Genomic DNA, 25439 nt, shown 5'->3' with positions numbered 1-25439 from the left:
AAGTGTTTTTTCTTTCACTGCATCTGCTCACCAACAACAGCATGGCCATTGGAAGAAAAAGCTGTGCTGCACAGGCAACAGTGAGAGCTGCTTTTCCTGTACTGCAAGTTGCAGCAACCACAGCCAGCTCCATTCCACTGCAAAGCATTGATCTGCCCCCAGAACAAGCCACGGCCACATAACGCAAGCATGCATAACTGCCTGAACCCAGCCTCTTCGGTCAGAGCAGGAGATCTCTGTGGCTTGGGCTGATAAAACCTCACAAACGCTTCTGGCAATTTCAAGCTCTATAACCCTGGAATGTAACACAAGGGTTAGACAACATCTGAGGGGAACAGTGTTCAAGCCCTCTTCTGAAGGCAGGTTCAGTCACTTTCAGTTATGGCAGCATATGTGTGAGAAGTAGTCATGAATGCTTGCATCTTTCCACATCGCTACAGAGGAACACGAGACATCTCTTCAATAAGAAGTAGCACAGTGGAGTTTAATTCTGCAAGATATCAAATTCAGATCATACAACATTTTCCAGAGGTTACTGAGGGAGACACTTCTCAAGATAACATTTACAGCACTGCCTAAGCCAAAACCAACGGTAGCATTTGGAGAGTGTAGATGATACCCACTCTTTTATAGAACAGAAACTTAATATTAGGAATATAGTACCAGAAACAAAGCTAGCTCAAACAGGTAGCAGGTAAGGACTTGTCAAATGTGAATAGCAGGCCTTGATGAAAGGAAAGGACACCCGAGACTGTAAACAGCAATAGTTAACCTGGGAGGCCTTTGAAGTCTGCCCTCTTATCATAGGTCAGAAAAGACTTCTAAGATCATCTATTCTCTTACACCAAGACAGGGCACTATCAGGACAATAATTCTGATCTACTCTTCATTCTAAATACAAGAAGGCCTCTTCTACTGTAGAAACCAAAAATTCATTACCAATTTGTTTTTAATTACATGAAAACTTAACTCAGTGCTACACTAACTTTAGCTAAAGAGAAGCAGACTGGAAAGGGGATTCAAAAGGGAATGCTTAGACTAACAGCTGTCATATATGACTGTTGTTTGACAGGAACAACAAAAATTAACCGTGTCAGACATCCCACTGAACAGAAACAACTGGGGTAGCAGCTTCCTGCTAGCAGTACTACAGAACAGAGTTTGCAGTAATGAGATTTCACATAAATGTAAAATACAGCCTTTTCCTTCTTTAACTAGGCTTTATTGTATTTAGGTTCAATAAGCGTACCAAAATCTGATTTTATCAAGTAGCAAAATCAGATTTATGCTATACTAGTATTTATATATGAGTGATGACTTTGCAGTATGTAAACACAAACCTCAGGAGAATAAAATCAGGTTCAAATTCCCTTTCTACACAAGAAGACCAGTCAAAATCATGCTAAAATTTGCAACTTTCAAATGTCACGAATTCATTTTGTTAAAGCTGGAAAGATCATTTTAATGAACAGTTATGTTCAAAGTCCAAGGACCTTTTTGGTTGGCAGTATAAAAAGCAATGCCAATTTCACGTTCACAAAAGCATCTTACTCAACAGAAGTTTAAAGTTATAATCTGGAAAAAGAGCAGTAGCGATATAACCCCAAACTTGTCAGTAAATAAGTAAATATGTCCTGAGACAGCAATGCAGTTTACAAATAAGAACCCACCTCTAAAATCAAAAACTTAGGGCTGAACCCCATAAATACAGTCTGTCAATTGTTCTACAAAGACTGAAAGTTCTTGGATGCAAATGGAGAGCAGTGCCAGCAAGTTCCTAGGGCCCTGGCCAGCTGAACATCCTACCTTTTGGCAGCAGCACATCTTCCTCCAAGAAGCTAATGATTCTGGAGCACTCCCATCACCCAGACTTCTAACTGCTTATAGCAAAGCAGATGCACAAGCTAGCTCCTGAGCTGGAAGTGTAACTGCATCGCAGACTACAAGTCTAACACTGAAGACTGTCACTTTCAGATGGGATTCTGGATTCCAAAAGCATGCCATGAAGCACTGCACAACGCAGCACTGAGTGCTCACTCAACACCACTTCACACAGCTGTATCATACGTCACGTCAGCATAAACTTGTTTTCAGTATACAGAATATCTTTCTAAATGCTTTTAGATGTCAGCATCCAAGCAGTAGTTTGAAGTACTTTTCTAGCTAAGCCTTCACATCCATAGATAAGTCTCAGCTTCCTCACAGGTAACCTATTTCATGTGCTCTGACACTGCAAGTTAGCACTCATCAGTTTGGTGAAGTTACCTTGGCAGCATCAGAGTCCATCAGATATTTACTAAGTACCTTCACTAGACAGTAATTTTGTGAACTTGCCTGCATTTTTGTCTCATTAATGAGGTTTTAATGTCAAAGAACATTCTGGAGATTGTTTGACAGCAAAAAGTGTTCTGTGAAATAAATACACACCCTTGTCCTCTGTTAACACAAGCCAAGAAGAAAAGTACATCAAGACACTTGCAGTATCATAGGGGACAGGTTTAGAATTTATGTAGTTATCTTTAAGATCTTTAAAAATTAATAACCAAGCTTTAGTAAACCACTTAAGAGTCCCATCTTCTTTCATGCCAATAACCAAGTTATTTGCTGCTCTCCTTCCACAAGCCAATGAGGATTTCATAATGCACCATTCAGTCTGAAGGAAGTAAAGTGTTTATCTGGCCATGGCACTGAAGTTTATGGAGTCAGGAGATGTAAAAAAAAAAGCACTGTTACTAAGAACAAGCACTAGAAACTATTTATACTGAAGAAGTTAAATCCACTGAGTGCTAAAATTTTTAGATGTCTTAAAATTAAGCTTCCATAAGTCACAGAATCACAGAATTGTAGGGGTTGGAAGGGACCTCTTGAGATCATCGAGTCCAATCCCCAAAGTCAGCTCCAAAAAGAAACAACATTAAGTTCCATCACTGCAATATAGTACCATTGTAGCAGCAGCACAATGAAAACATCTCAGTCAACTCTTGTACGACTCAGCCCACCCTCATTACAACAAGATTCAGAATGAGACAGTAAAAGAGCTGTGTAGATTACTCAACTGACAAGTGGCTATTCAGAAGACAAAGTGAAAGCAGAGTACTAAGCCCACATCTTTCCTTTATATCCACAGCTCCTTTCCTCACAAAAATTTTAAAGCTGGAATGTGAATCGTAACTGCAAGGTAAGTACTTCCCATTCATTTAGGACCATTCTATTCAGAATGCGAATAAGGATATTAAGCAGTGAAAAACAGTACTAGAATAAAAATGAATGAAATACTTTCTTTGGAAAGCAAAGCTGATTTTTTAAGTCATAAAATAAACACTGATTAGCTACACCCTATCTGTCTACTTGGAAGAATGATACTACAGCATCATCCAAAAAGGCAGGCAGCAACAAAGAACTACTGAAGAGCAACAGTGTAAAACTGCACCACTGTTCTGAAGGCTCTTGGGCTTTTAACACGGAAATGTTAAAAATCTCCCTCCAGCTTGAGCATGTAATTAAGTGCAAACCTCATTCCATCTCTGACTGATCATTTCAGGGTATTTGCCATCTTTCCCTACCATGTTCACAGATGACAAAAGCTGGTAATTTGTTATGTTCAAAACTGACATCCTTCTACATAGCTACGCATCCTGTCGATGTTCTGCCCCATGAAACATCTGCTTAGCAGCCCCGGGTGCATGTCACTATCTCTTGGGCTCTGTAGTGTTACTAAAAAGTTCATTCACAGTCACTGATATTAAACACTTAGTTTCACTCAGCATAAGTGGTAGGCATTCATTCTCTTGAAATCTGTATTTCAGGTTCACAGCAGCTTTACCTGCATAATGTACAGGGATTTCTATCTTTGGCCCTATGACGTAGTGGCCCTCCTCCAGACTGTGAGCTGTAATTGTTGTCCACTGCCGGCACGAATGAATCAGGAGGTAATCACTCTCTCGAAGGCCTTCGACAGTTTCTCCTGAAAAACAGATACATGATTTTAATATTACACTTATTGCCTATAGAATTAGGAAGTCTTCACAGTAGGCACTGTCTTCTTATTACTATTTATTTTTCAGAAACCCAGTTTAAATAAGTTAAGAAATTCAGTTAACTAAGTTGCAATTCTAAACAGCATTCATTTCGCAAGGTAAGCACTACATCTGGAAGAAAACAAACATAAACCAACCCAGTGCCCGAATACCAAGTACCACAGAGATGCGTTGTTGATTACTCAGCAGTGGCTCTCAGACTGCTTTTTCAGATTTCTGCTTAAACACATTTTTCATAATCCTGTTCATGTCTGCCTACCTCACGTAATACTTGAGAGCTCTTAATCTTTATTGAAAGGACATCCATACAAAACCTATCAGTTATTAGGCTTTGGAGGTATCAGGAGAAAAAGCGCATTTTCATATGTGTACATCACTAACCCATAGCCACCTAAAGCCAAATGCTGTTCAGCACTATTAAGCACCTGGGTACCCCACCTGCAGATAGAGATTTCAGCTTTCTTTCTATCCCTTTCCTTTGCAAGCTACTAGGTAACCAGCTACTTCTGTATACGTAACCTTAATCCTATTGCTGGAGAGGAAAAAAAAATAAATGAATGTTAACACACACCACAATCATCACTCAGAGCAGACTGCTCTTACACTCATACAGTCCTGTTTGTACACACAGAGAAAACAGCCTTCCTTAAAGTGTCTTGAAAACAGTCAAATGAACTTTCAGGAACACCTAGCAGACACCAAACACCGGTCAGATTGACAGAGCACAGGAACAGGTTGCTCAGAGAGCTTGTGGAGTCCCCTCTGAAGATACTCAAAACCCACCTCTACACTTCCCTGTGTCACCTACAGCAGGAAACCTGCTTTAGGAAGGGGTCGGATTTGATGATCTCCAGAGGCCCCTTCCAACCCCCTGTGACGAGCCCAAGAGATGGACCTCACGGAGTCTACTGTGATGTGAAATGTTAAATTCCCTTAAAAAAAAAAAAAGAAGTATTTTGACAGCAAGCAGGCACGCTTTCAAGTAGGCACAGCATTTTCAAGAACTGTTTTCCAAGTCCCAAGGCAGTCCAGCCAAGCAAGCAGTCTGCTGCGCACCAGATCCTGCTCACTGACTTTGAGCATCTTCTGTTCTCTGCTGACAAAGCAACTCACAATAGGCACAAAAACTCTCTTCATCTTACTCCAGCAAACAGTTAGAATTCCGGAGAGAAACGTGACGATAATATATGGTCTATTTGAAACTCAAGTTTCAGTTCAGAGTCTCAAACTCACACTTTCTATAAGCCATGGCAACAAGCAATTACTCCATTGCACAACAAAATAAAAACAATGACACCTAAGGGAAGAACTAGTATTTTACTAGTTTCATTGACAGTAGTAAACAGATTTTGAAGAAAAGACAAAGCACCTCTGGTACGCTTTACTGTGCCTTGCAATTTGTAGTTCTAATTTCAGACCATTACCTAAATAAAGCCCAAATTCTACATCCAGGATTTGCAGGGAAATAATTACAGTATAGGTAGTTCTTGAGGAGTCTGAGTTACTGTTTTCAGTAAAAATAAATAGCATATACACATAACAAAAAGGAGCTTTCCAGTCATGGCTCACAAGCCACAGTCTGTTTAAGTGGTTACTCCTAAAACTGGGTGGGACAGGTGAGTGTAAAAAGGTATTTTGAAGGCATTCCCAACAGTGACTACCTACCTAACTCTGCAGCTGGAAGTAGTATTTTTTGTTTTTAAGCAGAATCTTGGAAACAACAACTCATTACAACGACCATTCCCTTGAAGAGATTAAATTGGAAACAAAATCTGTATTTCCCCCTGGAAGCTGGAGCAGAGCAGAAAGGCAGACGTGCACAACAGGTAGGCCAGGCAGCAGCACGCCCTATGCTTCTGTAGTCTAGGGTGAGCAAAGGTCCTGGGGTTGCTTTAGATGAAGCTTCTCCTTGTAGGGATTAATGGATTAGCAAAAACATAGGGTTAACAACAGCCTCAGCACTACAGGGAAATAGAAGATAGCATCAAATATGAATGAGAACAGCATGTGGTGATGTATGCTTTTCTTTCTGCGTCCTTCCACTGACTTGCCCAGTGCCTTTAGACCTGCTTCCTCTCTTTGGGCTGGGGACACGTCCAAACCAGGCTACGCTTCTCAGGTTCTGGCCCAAGCACACCCAGACGCAGCCCTTCATACTCTTCCCAGCAACCCATGCCTTGCAACACAGCCACACACATCCAATCTGATTTTTCCCCATCTCAGTAACACAGGTTATGCAAGTCTTTCATTAATCACATTTTAGCTATGTGGGAGAGAAGTCAGCAGCCTTCACATCCACAAACTATGCATCTCGACTCTCCCCTATTCAACATACTCCTACACTACTGCTTACATAAAAATCAGACTCCCTGAGAAAACAGAATACAGGTCACTCATCTTTAGTAACAATTTGTGATCAAATATGGATTAGCCGTATCTCGCCCTCTCCTCCCCACCCCAAATGCCTGCAATGTAATTATACCACTACAAAGAATCTACAGGCAAATACCTGAGTTCATTATTTCCCCTAAATAAAAGTCAGAAGCAAGGAATTATCACGCGTTTCCTCACACCTCCCTAAGTTCACTACATCTTTCCAAAGCATGAGTCAACTTTATTCATAATAATGCCCAAGACTAAGAAACCCATGATTTGCTAACAGCACATAAATCCTAATAAAGCACTAACGCCCTTCCTTACCTTACAATAAAAGCCTCGCACCTCTGAACTGAGAAGTAAGCCAGTGTATTCCTAAGCAAGCTGTCATCCTGTGAGCACTGTGACCAAGACACAGGCTTCTTTCACCACCACTTAAGCAGTGCTTTAACAGCTGCTCGTGTGTTCTTTCTCAATCGGATATCATCATTTTTTAGATGCATGATTGGCAAAACTTCACATCCATGCAACTCCTAAGAACTACAAATAAAAGCCTACTGTAGTTCAAGAGCAATTACAACTAAAGGAAAGTTCTTCAAACATTGGTACAGTTAAAAAACAAGAAAAAGATAACTGCCTAATCAACATTCTTATGCTTATTAAATACCACCTACATTAAATGCCGATACTCCTTTCACAATTCTCTCCAGTTCTAGAACTGTATAATGCATTGCTCGCCAAAATCTTGGCTCAGTCACTGTACACACTCCAACTTCAGATGAACAGTTAAAAACTGCAGGAAGGCCAGGAGCGGGATATACCTCAACCTACAAGTTTAGAGATGAGTTTCTGTTCTCACTACCGTGTTTCAGAACCAGATGAGAAAACAGTGGCTGGCTATCTGCCAGGCTTGAATTTATCCATGGAAAGCCACGACACGCAGGCATGTTTCTCTTGAAGCAAGCACTGATGTCCCCACGAGCTGCCACTTTCTGAGAATGTGTAGTTGCAGCTTGTTTGGCATTTCTCAATTCTCAAACGTCTAAGGTGAAGACTCCATTATAACTATAGATCTTCCAGTTCTGAAGGGACTGAGTTCTCCCACCGCCTGGATCAATAATTAAAGTTTGGCCCGTACATTTCCATACAAGAGAATTCCTGATGGTTCCACACATTCTCTTTTACCAAAGACGGCAGTGACTTTTCAGCACCAACCACTAAAGAAAAATAATGAAACAAATGGAAAAAAACCAAACAGGACAAACTTTCAGGATTCTCACTCTAGTTTTCAGAAGCTGACGTTCAAGTTACTGCAAAACACGTAGACCAACATGACTCATTCACACACAGAAACTACACTGCTAAAAATAAGCAGCCATCTACAGGAATATAAACATTTTAAAATGCCACACACTTTGTCATCCTGGTTAAGAGTTTGTATCACAGCCTTAAAGCATAAGCTTTGTGTCTAGGGACATTAGAATAGAAAGAAATCCATGCATGGTTCCAGCAGTGTATAAGATACCATTTGCACATGCTGGATGAACTGGATACCACCTCCTCCTGCCAGAAGATGGTTAGGGAGACATTCCTCTTATCTCATTCATCACCGAGGATTGTAAAGAGAGCTAAATGCTGTCCCTTGCACGTTAGATCAAGCAAGCAGAATTTGCTTTTCCTGGAACAAAAAGAAAATACAGAAAATAACTAAACTCATGACAAAAGTAAGATTGCTGCTGTGAAACAGCTGGTGAAGGAGATGCCTGCTGAAACCCTGAGACATCAAGACTTTGTACCATGTGTGTCTAAACTCGGTCTGCAGCCAGGTAACAGCTGTTGTACAAGTGCATCACCCAGGCTTCCTTGATGAGTTAGGTAGGTGGTGGGCTTTAATTATCCCACCTAATATTCTAAGTCACATAACAAATCATTACAGAGGAAAACTTCAGCAACAGGAGAAATCCCTTCAGTGGGCGCTCAGCCAGTTAACTACAAAAGCCCCACAGAAATGAGTAACTCCAACTTTCCTCCCACTCAAGCTTGTACTAACGCTTTCTAAAACTGAAGGGTTAATTCAAGGAGCAGCAGAGACAGCTGCTCGTGCAGGTGAGCTCTGTGGAAGGAGCAGGAAGACCTGTCAGCACGTAGCTGGTGTTACAAGGGAAGACTAGCAGACATGGTTTGCTTTGCAATGACCAGAAGCAAACAGAAAGCAGAGTGATGAGAAAAAACAGAGAAGAGAAGTTCTTATTTATTTAACATGATATCATAGCACTGAGGAGCCTTCCTTACTTACGTGGTATCTACTGCACAGGTCAAGCAGCAGGGACTCTTCTCCTGGCTGAGGACCAAGCAAGTCATGCATTGAGATACACCTCAACATCATCCTACAGTAAGCACAGCTCCAGCCAGGATGGAATGAAATTAGAATCCATTGTTAAAAAAAACCAAAAGAGGCAGTACTATGTATTATGGCCTTCGGGCTCTGTGCGGAGGGACATTTCAGGTCAGAGAGAGGTCACACTGCTAACACAAATAAATGCCAACACAGCTTTTCCATGTTAAAAGAAAGAATCTACAACGCTGCACACCAGTCAAACAGTGCGAGTTGTTTTTTGAGAAGGCCATCTTGTGTCTCCACAAATATTTGCTAGTCACACTGTTCCTACAGGGGTAGTATCCCAAGGTAAACTACTTCTTTTTAGCTTGCTGGAAGATTCACAGCAGGTATAAGCTGAAGCTTTTCTTGTAACACAGGCTCAGGGTTTCCCTTATAAAGATGGGGAGAAGAGGGCCCAGCACTGATGAGACAGCACACCTGAAGAGACATGGGCAGGTCAGAAACATCCAAGTGTCCCCAGCACTTCCATTAACTTAGGCACTATGCACACAGCCTTTGGCTTGCTTGGCAAAGAGGATCTGTGAGCACCACAGGTAACTGCAGCCTTCCCAAGGCAGCCTCTGAGGTATCAGCAGGTATTAAGAACAGGGTGAATACTTTTGCCTTTGAGATGACAATGAGCTACAATGAGCTACTGAACCTCCAGGTAGTCCATTTTCTAGTACCTCTAAGGCTTAGCATCTATTTAAATTGGAGTTTAAATTAAGAGCAGTATGAATTATTTCACTTAGCACACAAAACTGCACTCCTAAACAATGTTCCCTGGTTTTAATACTCACAGCGGAGAAGAAGCAAAGGAAGTGAGTACATGACAACTCAAAAATGAGCTTATAACATTCTACTTGTTAATCAAATACCTGCAGTGCAGTTGCACACAACCATCCAAAGACGGTCATCATCCAGGCCAGGAAAGGAACAAATGAGCAAATTTCTTCCTCTAGAAGTGTAGCTTCACCTAAAATAATTTCACAGTCATGCTGTTTCAGACAGACTGAAGCCGCACCAGCGTATAGGACTGATCCACCTGCCCCACAATCTGCCCCAATGCTTGCAGCATCTGGTCTTTCATCTCCAACTCACAGTTGCATTACCTTAACAGAACAGCTGCCTCTTCTCCCACCCTTGAAGCTTTCTTCTCTTTTAACACTGGGTTTGGAATTTCCATTTCAGGAAATAAAACACAGACTTCATGTTAACTCTGAGTATGAACTTTATTTTTTATTTTTAAATATCAGAACATACACCCACCACCAAAGTCCTTCTCACGACAAGTAACTTCCAAATGAACTATAAAGGAGGGTAAGGGAACAAATTAAAGCTTTTCTTCCACCCCCCCTGCATGCTGCATCATGCTCCAGAGTATCTGTTGGGTACACACCTATAGAGATGTATCTCAGCAAATGTCAAAGACTAAGTGTTGCTAGGGTCATTTGCTTGCTTAACCTTTGGTGGTGCGTTTGGTTACTGAGTCAAATCTGAATGAGCTGCTCAGCCTGCTAGTGCTATTGCTTCAGCAAAAATGAAACTTGCCCTGGTCTAAATGTAGGTCAGAAAGAAGTTCAACGGGATGAGAACAATATCCAGATTTTCCATTGTGAAGCTGCAATGAGATTTAGTATAAAAAAAAATTAAAAGAAAAAAATCAGATTGCTGTAATTTTTCTTAACAAATGAATGACAGAAAACCTCATAAGTAATTTGGTATGTTATGTGAAGTATCCCTATTGAAAATTGGGGTGTTTTTTTTTGGTCACTAGGACTGAACAGATGCATGGAAGAGTTACTGTTGCACAAAGCGTGCAATGGAGGAGAAGTAAAAAGAGCACCGAATTGTAGAAAATACTGCTGCTACTGCCATGAAAACAAACAAAAAGCCCTTCCTTGAAGGTCTCCCCACGTTATCAGTCTCACTATGTTGTTCCATACAGACATAGAAAAAGGGTAGGAATTATCTAGCTGATCAGATGCATTTCTTAAAGAAAAGCAAAACAACTTTCACGGGGGTGGATCACACAAAACCCAAATGCAGACAGCCAGTGACTTAGAAGGGTAAATATTGCAATCTCTGGGAGCAACGTTGGGGAGGTGGGGGGGGGGGGAGGGGGGAAGGGAGGCATTAACTTTTAATCATCTCTGAGCTATACAGAACAGTATACTAAATTTTTAATTTAAAGTGAGCCGATTCATTCTGAAAGCCTGACAGTGGTCTCATCTGCATCTGAGCACAGCAGACGGAAGTAGGAAACTCTGTCCACAGCTACACAACCTTATGAATAGTGACACAACAATTGGGAACAAAAATCACAGTTATCTGAGACTACTAATAACCCATCTGACTTTTTAGCTTTACTTCTCCATCTGCTGAGTGGTTTTCAATGTTTCTGCCTGTTTCACTCCAGCAGCACAATCATTGGTGCTGGTTCCTATTACCCGGGTCAGTCAGTATTTGGCATGAGTGAAATTCCCCAACACTCCTTTTTGGAAAGAAATACAAAGTAATATTGATTTGAAGCGCCATCAACTGAATAGACTCCACATCTTCCAGCAGATGAAAGACATCCCAGATAGTAAAAAGGTTTTGATTTTAAACCAAATTCACTCCTTTGCCAAAATTAAGACAAAAAATAACAAAAGAAGCAGGGGAAATCAAGTAAAATTAATAGCTTGAGAGACAGCACACGTTTTTCTAAGATTCATCCTGTTGGTCTCAAGAGGCCATGGGCAATGGGATCAGCCCAGCCCATGACACTGGGTCTACCAGCCCTGCCTTTCCACAGCACAGTCCTTACCAGCTACTGAAAGAAGTCTTCCTCAGATGAAACAACTGTTGCTGACTACAGCTGACCACGCTGGAACAGCTTTCAGTGGTGACTGAACAGCAGGACTTCCATGTTGTTTCACTGACCACATCTTCAAACGAGGGGCAATGACAGCCTTACCCACAGACTAAAATCACTACTTACAGCGCTTTGTTTATCTCCGCAATCCTTCGGCCTCACAGCACAGTGAACAAACACTGCTTTGGGAGACCATTAAATATTTCACAATCAAGAGAAAGTAGACAAGCCCTTGCTTCTGCAATTTCCAACCCTTCTGCAAAAGCCAGATACAATCAAATTGCTTCAATACATCTGATGCTGAACTCAAGCTACCATCCGCTAATACCCAGCAAGAGAGAAACAACTCTCATCCCCCTTTTCTTTCTACATTTGCCAGGAAGAAGACAGATTTATTTCTTTAGGATTAAGATTTTGCTATTGGAACAACTGGATATGCCAGTACTGTTGCAACAAATCAGCATAAACCATAATCTTGTTATAAGGCTATGGGACAGATTAACTCACTGAAAAATCCAGTTTGTTCCAATACAGGCTTTTCTCTAGCTGCCAATGCACAGACATCATCTCAGCAAGTCTCGGAAAACCTGTTCAACCCACTGTGGGGAGGAAGAGCACAAAGATTTTACACCGGTGCTGAATGGAACACTGGTGTCACTGCCTTCAATGGGGAACTGCTCCACTGACTCCAGTGATTTTGGCATCTTGATGCATCTTCAATATGAAAGTTGGTGGGGAAAAATGGAATATGGCTAACAACTCAGATTTCACTGAGTCTTGCTTGCTTGCCTTCAGAACAAACAACCCAGAACGAGAAACCTTACTTTTCATGAACTCAAGCCAAGCGAGTCAAAGAGCATCTTTCACCACTGCCTGCTCTCCACTCCCACACGGGGGAAAAAACAACAACAGTACAACAGTATCTTAACATTCGCGTTCCAAAACACAGTGATTTTCTGTCACTGTTGTAATTACTCTTATTAACACCAAACATTATCAGACATAACTACAGATTCATCCACTTCATAGATTTAGCTGTAAGATTGATTCGACAAGACAGTCCATTACCCCAGTTACTTACAAACCACTGCAGAAAGACCCAAGAATTCTACTCCAGTACCCTACAAGATGTGAAAGTGCCTATTATCATTTTTCTTTTATCATGGTACCTTAGACTTAAAGGGAGGGGAAGGTTTGATCAGAGAATCATCCAATTAGTTAAAAAAAATAATGAGATTCTCATGGAGAATACATCCATTCTGAAGTTACCTAAGAACACAGATCTGAATCTCAAAGAATAAGAGTGGGGAATCTCATATCAAGGACACTCAGAATTATTACAGATCAGAACCACTGTGAATGAGAAAGCTTAATAACTTCTCATTGCAGGCAACAAAGGTTCCAACCTACTTTAATGCTACTGTAGAGAGACAGGGATTTATGTGTAGATTCAGCTTGTTCTCCATTTTGAATTCTCGTTGCCAAAGACTAGGAAAAAGATAGGGGTTAAATCATTTATTTGTCCTTCACAATCAGAGCACCAAGTCCAGAAATTAAGACCAATAACTGATTGGTAGTGATAAAGGGAATGACAGATCTACCTGACCAAAAAAAACCACCAACCAAACCCATGGCATTAATGGGATTTCTGAGCAGCGTGCTGCCATCCAAATCAGCTCCTCTAAATACCTCATTAAGAGAGGTGAGGCTTTCCCTCACCAGAGGCAAGCATTCCTCATGCTAGAAAGCTCCTTCTCAGAACCATCTGTAAATATTGTGAAGGCCACCAGAGGATACACTTTCAAGAGCCTGTTTAACATCAGCTGCCTGGCTGGACAAGCTTAATACTTCAAAGGTGGGAGGTCAGCAGTTAGCATTGCACTGCCTGCTTCCACTGGTCTGTTTATTTCCAAGCACAGCAACAAAATGGTTACTCTAATTGACAAGCCAAATTTGAGCTGCTCTAAGGAGCTCCCCTTCCCAGGTGCATCGGTCGGAGTCTGGTCAGGGAGGTCTGGCTGGTGCTCCCTGGATTCAGGATGCCCACAAAAGAACCTTTGACCCTGCCAACCCCATGGCTGTGAGATCCAGAACGTGATTCTAGATCGCCCTGGCAGACAGAAAAGTAGCCTATTCATTCAGACTTTCCCTGGGCACAGCATGAGAGCTGGGGAGCTGCCTACTGTCAATGATTTATAATTAGATGATTTTTTTTTTTTTAAACAGTAGCCAAGCAAGCATGCTCAGCCTTCTCATTATACATCCCAAGTCCTAAAGAGACACTATGCTCCTTTGTGCTGCATGGCAGTGATCCCTGTCTGAACTTAGGGCATCTTGGATAAACTCCCAATTAAAAATAAAGTAGCCAAAAATGCAGGAGCTCCTCAAGGATAGTTTTCTTTGGCTTTGCAAGAGCTCATCATTGCACTTTAATTTGCCTGCGATTTCTGCAGCAGGGTAGGGATGTAATAAAAACAGCTGGGAGCAAGCAGAAGTTCAGCTCTGCTCTGCGGCCGGGATGCCCGCTGGCTGCTCTCCGAGCTGCCTGGCCCAGGTCCCCACGCTGTCAGATGCAGTGCAGGCGCTAATTGATGCGCACTAATTGGTGCTGGGGGGCTGCTCTCCGGATGGCAGCTCCAGCATTGCCACCCCTCCTGCACCACCTTGTATGTTTCGAGTGCCACTAATGACAGGGTAATGCCTCTTCAAACACAGGCTGACCACATACATACACAGAAATTGGAGGTGTTCAAGGGTAATTAGGCACGTACTCGATTTGGTTACGTTCTGTACAGTAAGAGTATCTGAGCAATATAGGAATATCAACATGAGAAATGCAAGCAGGGCTGCACCTCGTACCTTCCTGACCAAGAACAATCCTAATCCTGGATGCAATTAATTCTCATTGTTTCAGAGAACTCAGTACAAACTGAAAGGTACAAAAAGAACAGCTTTGTTTTAAAAAAAAACAACACACAAGCAAACATAAGGGATAAGAGAGCAATGTCCCTTTGATAACAGCTTTTATCATCTTAGGAATGCACAAAAAGAAGAAAGCACCTCCTGCAAAGAGGGAAAGCTACTTTCGGTGAGCAGCAGACAGAAACAACAGCGAAGGAAAACCCATCATGCTTCGCTTTCCCCTTGAGGAATAATTTATCTTTGCCCACAGGCTATTCAGTCTCAAGATATTTTGTTCTATATTGACAGGAACACAAATGATATTTGACAATACAACCCATAAAGAGCACAACAGGGATGATCTGATCTCTGGACTGCCCTACATTCAGTTGTAATGGTATAGCAGCTTCGCTACTCATCTCCAGCCACATCCTGGGTTCAGTGATTGCAATAACATACAGATGCAACCAGTCACGTTTTGTATATTCATATAAAACCCTAATATCTCCCTGATTCATGTGCACTCTGATGCTTTCTATGGCCTTCTACTATGAATATAATGCAGATTCACATCTGGAGACTAGGGTAGGGAAAAAAGCCTGGCCATAACAAAATGACAAACATCTTAGACATGATCGCATAAATTAGCCAGTACACATTTTTATAGCTTCCTTCAGGGAGGAGAAGGGGCATCTGGACCTTCTCCTAAATAGAAGCCTGAACAGGACTGTTAAGATAGAAGAAGGAATAATCTAATGTCCTAGTAACTAATCACCCAGCAAAGAGAGAAATTGGTTTACACACCCTGAACTCTCCTCCCAGCTAGTCACAGCCCATAACATGTGGGCCAGGACTACTACAAGTATACAGCAGCTCCACTCACCCACTGTAAGAATCCAGTGCCAGTTAAGAATAAGAAGCATTAGAGAAAAAAACCTACCAAACCATGCCTGACTCCTGACAGCAAAACCCACGACAACGAAGCTAAACCAAACAGCAGGTCGACATATGAAAAAGAGCACAGGATGAGAGATATCCCATGCTAACTGCATGGACACATGCCTCCTCTCTGCATCAGGGTCCAAAACACCTGCTTCCATTCCACAGCAACTAGCTGCAGGTTGGATTTCTGTGACTAGAAATGTCCAACGTGGCTGTTCCCGCCTGCTTCCTCACCTTTGGTAGCAAATTCAGATATCACTTCTGGTACACATACTGTCAAAGACCACATGCTGCCTGGTTCAAGAAACAAGTTCTTGATTCCCATCCCCAGTTTCCTCAGAGCCAGAGGTTCTTTTCACTGAGAGCATAAAGAAGAATGATTTGTCTGGGAGCAACAGGACAGAAATACTGGAAGAAGCAAAAGGGAGGACTGTACTATTTCAAAACAAGGGAGGATAAAAGAAAACCTGGAGATAGCACCATCTGCTATTGCTAGGCAGTCCTGGGTGTTTTACCTTACAACAGCACAACAGCAGGCTCAGCAGCCAAGCAAAGGCCAAAGACTCCCAAAAAAAAGTCAGCAGGAACAGCTTGGAAGTGACTGGCTAAGATATACACAGCTACCTTTCTCCACTTGTACTCACAGTTCAATCTTGGACGTGCAGTCCCACTCTTTTCAGGAAAGAGGCAATAAAGTTTTAAAGCAAACATTTTTAAAAGGCAAATTCATACTGCAAGAGATTCTCCAGGTCACAGAGGCTGATCCCTTCTTCAGTCTCTTCCTAGTGAGTTCTGGAGAAATCATCCTGTAAAAAGGCCAGCAGCATGCAATAATACAGCACATCCACAAACACCTGTCCAAAGACCACAGTAACCCACAACATGAATAGTTTAATTTACTGTCCTTATGATCCAGAGGAGTTATTCACTCTCCATCTGCAACAGAGTTGAGAATATGTTCTTGAAATGCCCTTGAGCACGAGAACTATTACAAAGTTACGGGTCACTCCTTGCGGTTAACAGAACTTGCCTGGAAGATAGCAGGCAACTCTCTCACCTGCTGACTCTGGCTGATGATCCTTTAAATATCCTATCCCTGAGAGGCACCTATTATGCACTGCTCAAACAGCAACCTAAAACCCAAGAAAAGAAACAAAAACAAGTGTGAGAAAATATGTTATTTTATCTTCTTGGGATTCTCAAGGTCTCACAACAATTCCCTACGCTATCCTGCAGAAGTAATCATTTATTTCCCGTACCAGTAGTGCAGAAAACAGCTTGTGAATAAACAGGTTAAGGCTGTTGCTCCTTAGGCTCTCCAAATAGTTATGTCCTTCATTTGCCCCAGCTGCCCTAGGACACAGAGTGGAACCACAGCCTTACACAACGTGCCCTCACACAGCACCACACATGGGCCACTGCTGCTCACACCACAGATCCAGGTCACATCTGTTAAAACTGCTGCCTTGCAAGTTATCCCCTCACCCGGAACACAGGGGACTTTTGTCATGTTCACAAAGACACACAGCAGATCAGAGTGTGAAGCATACGGCCCTGTAAGAGAGGCTTTTCATTCTCATACTCCACCAAAAGTCACCCAAACCCCTGCCCTGGGCAGGGACACCTCCCACAGTCACGGGCTGCCCGGAGCCAATCCAACCTGGACTTGATCACTTCCACAGATGGAGCATCCACAGATTCCCTGGGTAGCCTGTGCCAGTTTGGGAGCAGGGGAAGAAAACAGGGAGACAATGCCAGAAGAGGCATCAATACACACATTTTTCCACACTAAAAAGCCTGGAGAGCAGAAACCTACAGGTCTTTGCTCACCCCTGGCTACACCAAAACTCCTGATAGCAATTTGTGCACCATCTCACCTGCCACAATGAGGCTTGCTGCTTTTCCCACAGTCAAGTCATCACGGGTTCCCTTGCTGAGACCTCCCAAACCCACAACCCCAGCAGCTCCCAGGGCTCAGTGCAAACCTGTGCCACAGCTCAATCCAGGGACTGCCTGCATTTCACAAGGCTCAGAATCATCACTCTCCACTCGACAGATCTAGTCTGGGCCTTCTTGTTCCTCCTTCACACAAACCAAGCACTGGGGCAGGGCAGTTCCTCTGGCTGCTGCTAGGCCTCAGCTAGTACACTGGCAAGGCCACAGCATTAGGAATTTTATGCTGATGTGTACACCAACACGACGACCCCAAGGCAGGCCCTGTCCTCAGCAAAGATGCGCTCTCAGTGTGCTCACAGAGAAACATAAAATTGAGCTATGACTTTAAATTACGGTGTCAGTTGTTCAGATCAGTAGATGTGCCTCAGATGAAGGCACAGTGAAGAGAGCTCCATGAGCTTTTCATCCCACAAATGGCGTGAAGAAAGCAGGCCGCAAACGCTACATGGAATTCATTCCAAAGGAGAGAACCACTCAGAGCACAAATTTCGGACTCGAAATATTGGCTCACTGAGTTTTAGGCAGGTTGTTCTTTGAGTCATACGCAATGCACACCAAGATGATGCATATTTTCCTATAGGGGAGGAACTTAAGCTTCCCTAATCCAGCCAACTAGTTACTCCTAATGCCAAGAGGAAACGCAGCAACACCCATGCCCTGCACTGCTGACAAACCACTGAAGGAATGATGGAAACACACTGCTCACAACGTGCACAGGATCCTGAGGCATCACAACACATTGTCCAACACCTCCTGCACTGCTTTCCTGGCACGCTTCCCTGGGTCGCTGTTACAGGGAGCACCAACCTGTGCAGTCAGTGCAGCAGGAACACCTAGTCCCAGAACAGCACCTACAGACAAAGCTTAGGAAACAAAAGCCCTTCTTTCCTACACATGTACCATTCCTCAATACCACATCTTGCAACAAGAGCACGTGATTCACGGCACCTCATCTGTTCTAAGATCAAGAGTTTTACTGACTGTTTAGGACACCTTAATTCTTTTGGTTTTATCTACGCCCTGTGCCATATCTAAAAGCTATATGTAACTGAAGCTTACGAAGCCAAGACACTAAGTAACCCCTCCAAATCTGTCCCTGGATTTAAAGTCACAGCACTTGAATTCCAGTTACGAAAAGACAAACGGTGCTTCATCACCAGAAGTTGGCTCTGATGCATACATAGATGGTTTGCCTAACAGAGCCAGAAATCTGGAAGCAGGAATCACGATCTAGAAGCTGTACATCATGTACGGTAGCAAGAAATCTGAATATTTATTAAGTGCACCGTAAATAAGGAGATGGTAATTACCTGAATCTTAGCTGCCCTATAGCAGCACTACCATGGTCCAGTACAGTGCAAACAGCACACAGGTCACAGAACACACACACTACACACAAAACCACTGCCAAATGGGAAAGTAGCTAAAAAAAATGAAAAGGAATGGATTTTAGGGGTAAAGCAGGTATGCTGCTGAACTGCAGTTTGCCTCATTTGAAGCCAGTGGTACTCCTGGGAGCAGGTGTTGCCAAGCTACTGGACTCCATCTCTAGCAGGGCGCTGTAATCTTGACAGACACCGTTTGTTAGCTGCAGATTTTAAATGAATTAAAAGCTTTTTCACTAAAACGTCCCTGGAACACATCTCTGCCAACAGGGAAAAAGAACAACAAAAAACAACCAGTACTAGTGGTTAGCAGCAACCTGTCAACTGTACCTTCACGTTATTGTCTTGGTGGAAATACAGCAGGTCATAAGGCAAAGGAGGAAACAAGAGAAAGCAAGGAGATGATTATGATATTTTACTACAGGGGCAGAACATAACATACAAGGGCAGTCTATGCACAGAGTACAACAACTGTCACCTACCAACACAGCACACAGCAGCCAGCCAGGCCATGAGTGGGAGGTCAGATCACAGCATCTGCTCAAAGCCTCAGCACATCTAAAGTGCCTTTTCTGGTCTACTTGAAAGCCACATCCCACCCCCATGTGATTCGCACCCCCTCACACCAACAGCAGGCTACCGATGTGCTCCGCAGCAGCTTCTTGAGAGAAAGAGGTCATTCAGGACAATCAAAGCAAGGGCAGCAGCACCCAGAATAAAAAGAATAAGATTCTTTGTAGTTTCCAAGCATTGTCTGGCTGCACAGACAACCCGCATTTGTGGACTGACGCAAGATGAAATTGTCATTATGTACACGGCCAAGATGTTCTCTTCAGTACGATCTTCTTTGATAAGCTGCAAGGGTGCTCTGTTTCAACTTATTTAGAACCGGAATAAGCCCCACAGTAACGTGCTGCAGGAAACAACAGGCCACTGAGAGTGCTGGAGCAGAAGGGCATCATAGGGAAAGGCTGTAAAAAGGGGAGAGAAAAAGGGAACCTGAATACTTACAATAAATAAAATCTCTTTGTCCCCAGGCGCGGTAGCAGCACAAACTCGCTATACACCCCAGTGCTGCTCTCCACAAGAGTTCTGTCAGGACTAAGGAATCGCTTTTATAAATAGATTCCTGCCTATTACGTAGGTTTTTTCCTTCTTTCTGGCCACAATTCCTGTCATTTCACCTTAAAGCGACCACACATTTACAGGAAAGAACTTCCTTCTAAGTCTTAACGGCTTGTTTTTTCATAGCACACAGCAGGGACTCACTCCTCCACCAGCTGAGGGCTTCCCCAGCCCAGCCAAGTGCCACATCTGATCACTCCGTGTTTCCCTAACACGTTATTAGAGCATGTACAAATGTGTTCGTTCCTTGTGGAAAAAAATAAATAATAATAATGAAGTTGTACCAGAGGATCACATGCCCTCTGAATCCCAGGAACTTCAGTCTTCATACACGAGGCCTGGATTTCTGTGAGCTCTTTGCAGCCAATCATCTGTGGGTCGCAGCTCTCTGCTGGCAGCCTGCTTCCTGGCTGCAAAGCAGTAGCAGCAGGGTGAAAGGCAGCCCTACCAAGTGCAAGAGTGAGCTTACATAGGAACGCTCAGCCTGAAGGTCAGCTCTACGCAAAACATTTTCCAGATCCTAACCTTGATAGCACTTCCCTTTTTAGCCTCCTAGAAAAATAATCACCAGGAAAGCAAAGCGTAGAAATAATCACACTCAGCATCACTTCAGCATCACAATAGAAGAAAACAGTCATCCACCTGTGTGCTCTAAGTCCAACTATGCACACCTCTAGCCATAAGGCCACAGCCAGGCTGAGACATGAGCCCCTTCCTCTGTGGGTTCCCAGTGCTAAGTACTCTTTCGGAAGCTTTGTATTTGAGTTGCCCTCTGGAAACATTTAGGCTGTAATATATATGTGCTGGAAAAACATTCCTCTCAGGAGCCTAACACCATTTGTTCTACTTGTTCAGTCAATCTTAACAACATTCACCAGAAAAACACTAAAGCACAAAGCTGACTAAAGCAAACACGCAGGCATTGGCCATCTTCATAACGTCCATCTCAAAAACTTAACTTGGCATCCAAGAGGATAACTGGAACCCAACTAAACAGCCCTGGAATTTCACCTGAGAACCAGACACTGACAGAGTTATCATTTAAGGATAGGTAAGGTAGGCACTGCTGCCTAACTGCTGCCACCTGCACCTCGACGCAGCAAGAGACTTCTTCCTTCCATCCCTCTTTTATTATCCCACGACATCCAGAAAAATCCTTCCTTCTTGCAGAGGATGAAATTTAGTGCACATCAATATTTCATAACTTCATCCTGTCAAGAAATCAAACCGAACTACTTAAGGGCACTCTTCCAGGAGACGCACATCTTAACTCCAAGCATGAAACCACATTCACCACAGCCCTTCTCCCCCTTCCAACTGCAAGGCATGAAGGTGAGGCAACAGTGGAAAAACTTGGGATGTTGTGTGTGTGTGTGTAACCTAAGAGCATTACCCACACTGCACTACACTCCATTAAAAAAAAATAAAATACAGAAACAATGCAGAAAGGCCGTTTTCTTGTGAAGAAAATATACATACAGCATTTCAGTTCCCTCGTACCTCATGGTCCTACACAAGAAATGAACTCCATCCCAGCACCTCATGATGATCAGACAGACAACCTGAAAAATAATCAGCTGCTAGGACAGAGCAGCCAGCCAGGAAGACACCGGATCACTGAACGCCTTGGTTTGGAAGGGACCTCAAAGATCATACTGTTCCAACCCTCCTGCCAAGGGCAGGTCTGCTCCCCACTAGCTCAGGCTGCCCAGGACCCTATCCAGTCTGGCCTGAATAACTCCAAGGATGGGGCACATGCAGTTTCTCTGGATATCCAGTGCCAGTGTCTTCACCCCTCTGAGTACAGAATTTCCTCCTAACATCTAATGTAACTCTTTTCTCTTTCAGTTCAAAACTGTCTCCCCTTGTCCTATCAAAGCCAGAAGGTGCCTAAAGACAGGTATCAATCACCACGTGCAGTGCACTCAGCTCCCACCGCCCCAACAGGAGCTCAGCTCTTCAGGAACAGAACAGGCCATTTCCACGCCACTGCTGCTCTGATATGCTGGTGAATACCTGCAAGCTGTACCTTCAGCAGTGTGGAGATGAGAACTCTACGCCTACCTGCCTGTAGCATAGGATTACACACACTTGGAACAGACCTTGCACTTCCTTCACTACCACAGCAAGAAATTCTGACAGAGCTCTACTTGGCAGCTTTGCAGGATGAAGACAGGCACACATAGGGTGAGCTCCCAGGACAGGAGTTGCTCCAGTCACCTGCCAACACACTGTATGTTCCCAGCTCGGACACCATGCACTGATTCATGCCTGCTTCCTCTTGTTGCAAGACAAGCTTCTCTTGAAGACAGGAAAAGCATCCTCTTCGTACCACTGAGACCACAGCGTCTGAGTTCTTTATAAAATATTGATCTGTCTGCCATCTGCAGTCCCTTAAGTTAAAAGGTGCATCTGTACGAGGAGGGAAAGCAGGCCTGAGAGCATTTGTCTGCTCCCGGCAGCTGCCTCTGTCTGGGCACTCCAGGACACGGTCTCACGGAGAGCACGACTGCCCACATCCACCTACATAGTGATGTGCTTCAAGTGCACACGGGTGACGAGCAGCCCTTGCACAAAACCAGCAGCACTTCTGTCTCTGGGACATCCTTCTCACCAAGTCTGGCACAAGACGCCCCCAGAAACATACAAAAAAAAGGGGTGGAGGGGAAAAGATCGCTCACCTCCCAACATCTACAGAGAACTCCCAGCTCCCTCCAGAGGGAGCGATTCATGAGGCAGCAGAGAGGCTGAGAAGGAGCCTGACACACGGAGAAGGAAATCAGTAAGTCATCAATACATGTGCCCTGTTAGAGCCTGAACCACTGCCAGGAATCGCGAGTGAATTGATAGCCGTAAGTGCAGTGACTGGAGGCCATCTTGGCTGCTTCAGGGACAGAAGGTACTACCACAGGAGGAACTCCTTCACACAGCAGCTTTGCCACTATCGCAGGACAACATCGGTTTGGCAGCACGAAGAACAGCCAGCTGCAGTTAAAATGGTAGAGCAGCCTTCTCCAGCCTGCTCCCGTACGGTAGCTCTGGGCTAAGGCTGGGAAGCGTGCCTCACAACCAAGGGACAAAGTCAAAAAGCACTGGCTGAGATTGCTGCAGGGTTATGGGAACTGCAGTTAAGCAATAACCCAGCCCCGGTCCTGCTTAGCACACGGGGAGCTGCAGCACGCAGTGCCCACGCTCCTTCTTCACTTTTCAAAGCAGCAGAAAACTTCGTGTGAGCTCCGCTCAGTTCCATCGAGCAACCACAAGGCCACTTCATACGCTAACAAAGCACAGAGCCCAGACACGTTTAATTCTGCGTTACCCTCTGCATTCCTTCAGGGATGGGAAAGCAGGACGGTGTCACGGAGCCACGGTGCAACGCTATCGCGAAGCAGCAGTGCGAGCCTCCGGAGAAGCCCCTGCGTTGCCCATCCACTGAGCGCTGCCTCCTCAGCGGGCACCGCCGCCACCCAGGCTTGCTCCTTATCCCCTAGGCGGGAGGCACACGCACACCGACTCGCGCAGGTGGGCGCCCAAGGGAACAGCTGTAAGAAGTTGTCAGGGAGCCGTGCAGGCTCCTCACGTCACCCCTGGTTCTCACAGCTCCGCCGCTTTCCTAACAAGCGGTGACAGGAGACGCGCCCGGCTCAGCCGTGCGGCATTCCCCCTCCCTCGGCCCTGCTGCAGCATCGCGCCACCGCACCGGCTCTCCTCTCGCACCTCGCGCCTCTCTAACTTGGGCTGGCAGCGAGCAGCCCCCGCACCCCGTCACTTTTCTCTCAGCCGCGGCGCTGCCGATACCGAAGCCCCGGGGCCCCGCGGCCGCCCCCGGCGCGGATGAGAGCGGCCCGACCTCCGCGCGGCCCCGCCGCCCGCCCCACGCACCGCTGTCCAGCCGGGCGATCTGCGGGAGGCGGTAGGTGCTGACGAGCAGGTCCAGGGGGACGGCCACCGCGCTCCACTTCACGTCCTTCAGGCTGAAGCCCAGCGAGGAGCCGGGGTCCATCTTCCCGTCTGGCCCGAACAGGGCAGCGGCGCGAAGGGGAGGGTACCGGGCGGGCAGCGCCGGCGGGGTCGCTCCCACCCGGCAGGACGGCGGCGGAAGGGAGGGAAGCGGGGAAGGCAGCTCGCCGCGCTCAGGGCCGGCTACGGCCGCGGGACATGCCGGGCTAGGCAAAGGGGGAGGCCCGCCGAGCGGCCGACGCTGCTCCCGCCGCCCCCCGGCATCGGCTGGGGCCGCCCGCCGCCGCGCCTGGCCCAGGAAGCGCCATCCCAGCACTGACTAATCAACAGGGTGCGAGCAACGCCTGCGCAGCTGCCGCTCCTCCCCGCTCCGAAAAGGAAAGTGCCGGGCTGCCCTCCCGGCGGGGCGCGCCGCCGCCCGGCCCGGCCCTCTCACTCCACCCTCCGACCGCTCGCCCGACCTGCAGGGGAGGGGCGGCCGCCGCGGGCTGCAGGTGGGCACCTGGAGCTGCAGCACGGAGTCGTCGGGCGCTGAGGACGCGGGTTCGGGGCTCGCGTCAGGCACGGAGCTGACACCGGACCGACAGTCTCTGCGTGTGCGTTTATGCTTAGAGCTAGCAGTGCGCCCGGTTAGCGTAGTGAAATTCATGCTGCGTAAATAATAATAACCTAGTTATATATCAACTGTTAATAATCTAGTTATAGATCAAGACTGTGTGGATGTGACGCTGAGGGCCGTGGTTAGTGGGCACGGTGGGGATGACAGCTGGTCTAGCTGATATTAGCGGTCTATTCCAATGTTAATGATTCTGTGATGCTACAAAGTCTTATGTGATCCCCACAAAGTCAAACTGGGCATTAGGAAAAGGTTCTTCACCAGAGAGTGGTCAGGCACTGGAACAGGCTCCCCAGGGTCATGGCACCGAGCTGCCAGAGTTCAAGGAGTGTTGAACAACACACTCAGACAAAGGGTTGAAATTTGTTTGGTTCTGTGTGGAACGAGGGGTTGGACGTGGTGATCCAGGTGGATCCCTCCCAATTCTGGATATTTTTTGATAAAACAAAATGTTTTTCTACCTCCCACAGCTCCTTATCCGCCTGCAGCCCCCACTCCCCCTTCTTCCTCCTCCTGTCCCGTATCAGGCCCAGCCATAACTGCGTGCTATGTGGCTGCTGCCAGCAGCACCACGAAAACAAGGAGGGCTAAGACAGATATGCTCTTGTTCTGCTTGGCTGCAGACAGACTGTCCATACTCTAAGATGAAATGACAACTATGGAAGCCAGAGGGGGTAACACAAACCCAAGTTTAACTTGCTTTAAAGCAGTCTGGGTAGGGGTTTCCCACCCCTATGAAAGTCCTTCATTCTCTGAACTCGGTCCTGACACTATTAGATTCCACTTACCGGAATTGCTAGCTTCACAAATATGAGACACTGGGTTTCTTTTTCCAAAGTTGCTTCCTTTTTATGAAGTTTGCAGAATGCTTTGAACTACTTCAGTGAATTGAGCTATTGAAGTG

General features: G+C 45.1%; 1 protein-coding gene across 2 annotated transcripts in view; it reads right to left on the bottom strand.

The window, feature by feature from the left end:
- The window catches only part of GAREM1 (GRB2 associated regulator of MAPK1 subtype 1), a 97734-nt gene extending 73463 nt beyond the window's left edge, over positions 1-24271 (bottom strand). The window contains exons 1-2 of one of the 2 annotated variants that reach the window (XM_072329808.1): positions 23842-24271; positions 3824-3964 (exon numbers count right to left, since the gene is read on the bottom strand). In XM_072329808.1, coding sequence (XP_072185909.1) covers positions 3824-3964; positions 23842-23962 — 262 coding nt within the window. In that variant the 5' untranslated portion in view covers positions 23963-24271. Of the gene's footprint in view, positions 1-3823; positions 3965-23841 lie in introns of those variants that run through there. The other variant, XM_072329809.1, reaches the window with a different exon arrangement.
- Positions 24272-25439: the final 1168 nt, after the last annotated feature.

This window comes from Excalfactoria chinensis, chromosome 2, assembly GCF_039878825.1.
Source record: "Excalfactoria chinensis isolate bCotChi1 chromosome 2, bCotChi1.hap2, whole genome shotgun sequence".
NCBI classification, from domain to species: Eukaryota; Metazoa; Chordata; class Aves; order Galliformes; family Phasianidae; genus Excalfactoria; species Excalfactoria chinensis.
This window is presented reverse-complemented; position numbering and strand designations above follow the sequence as displayed.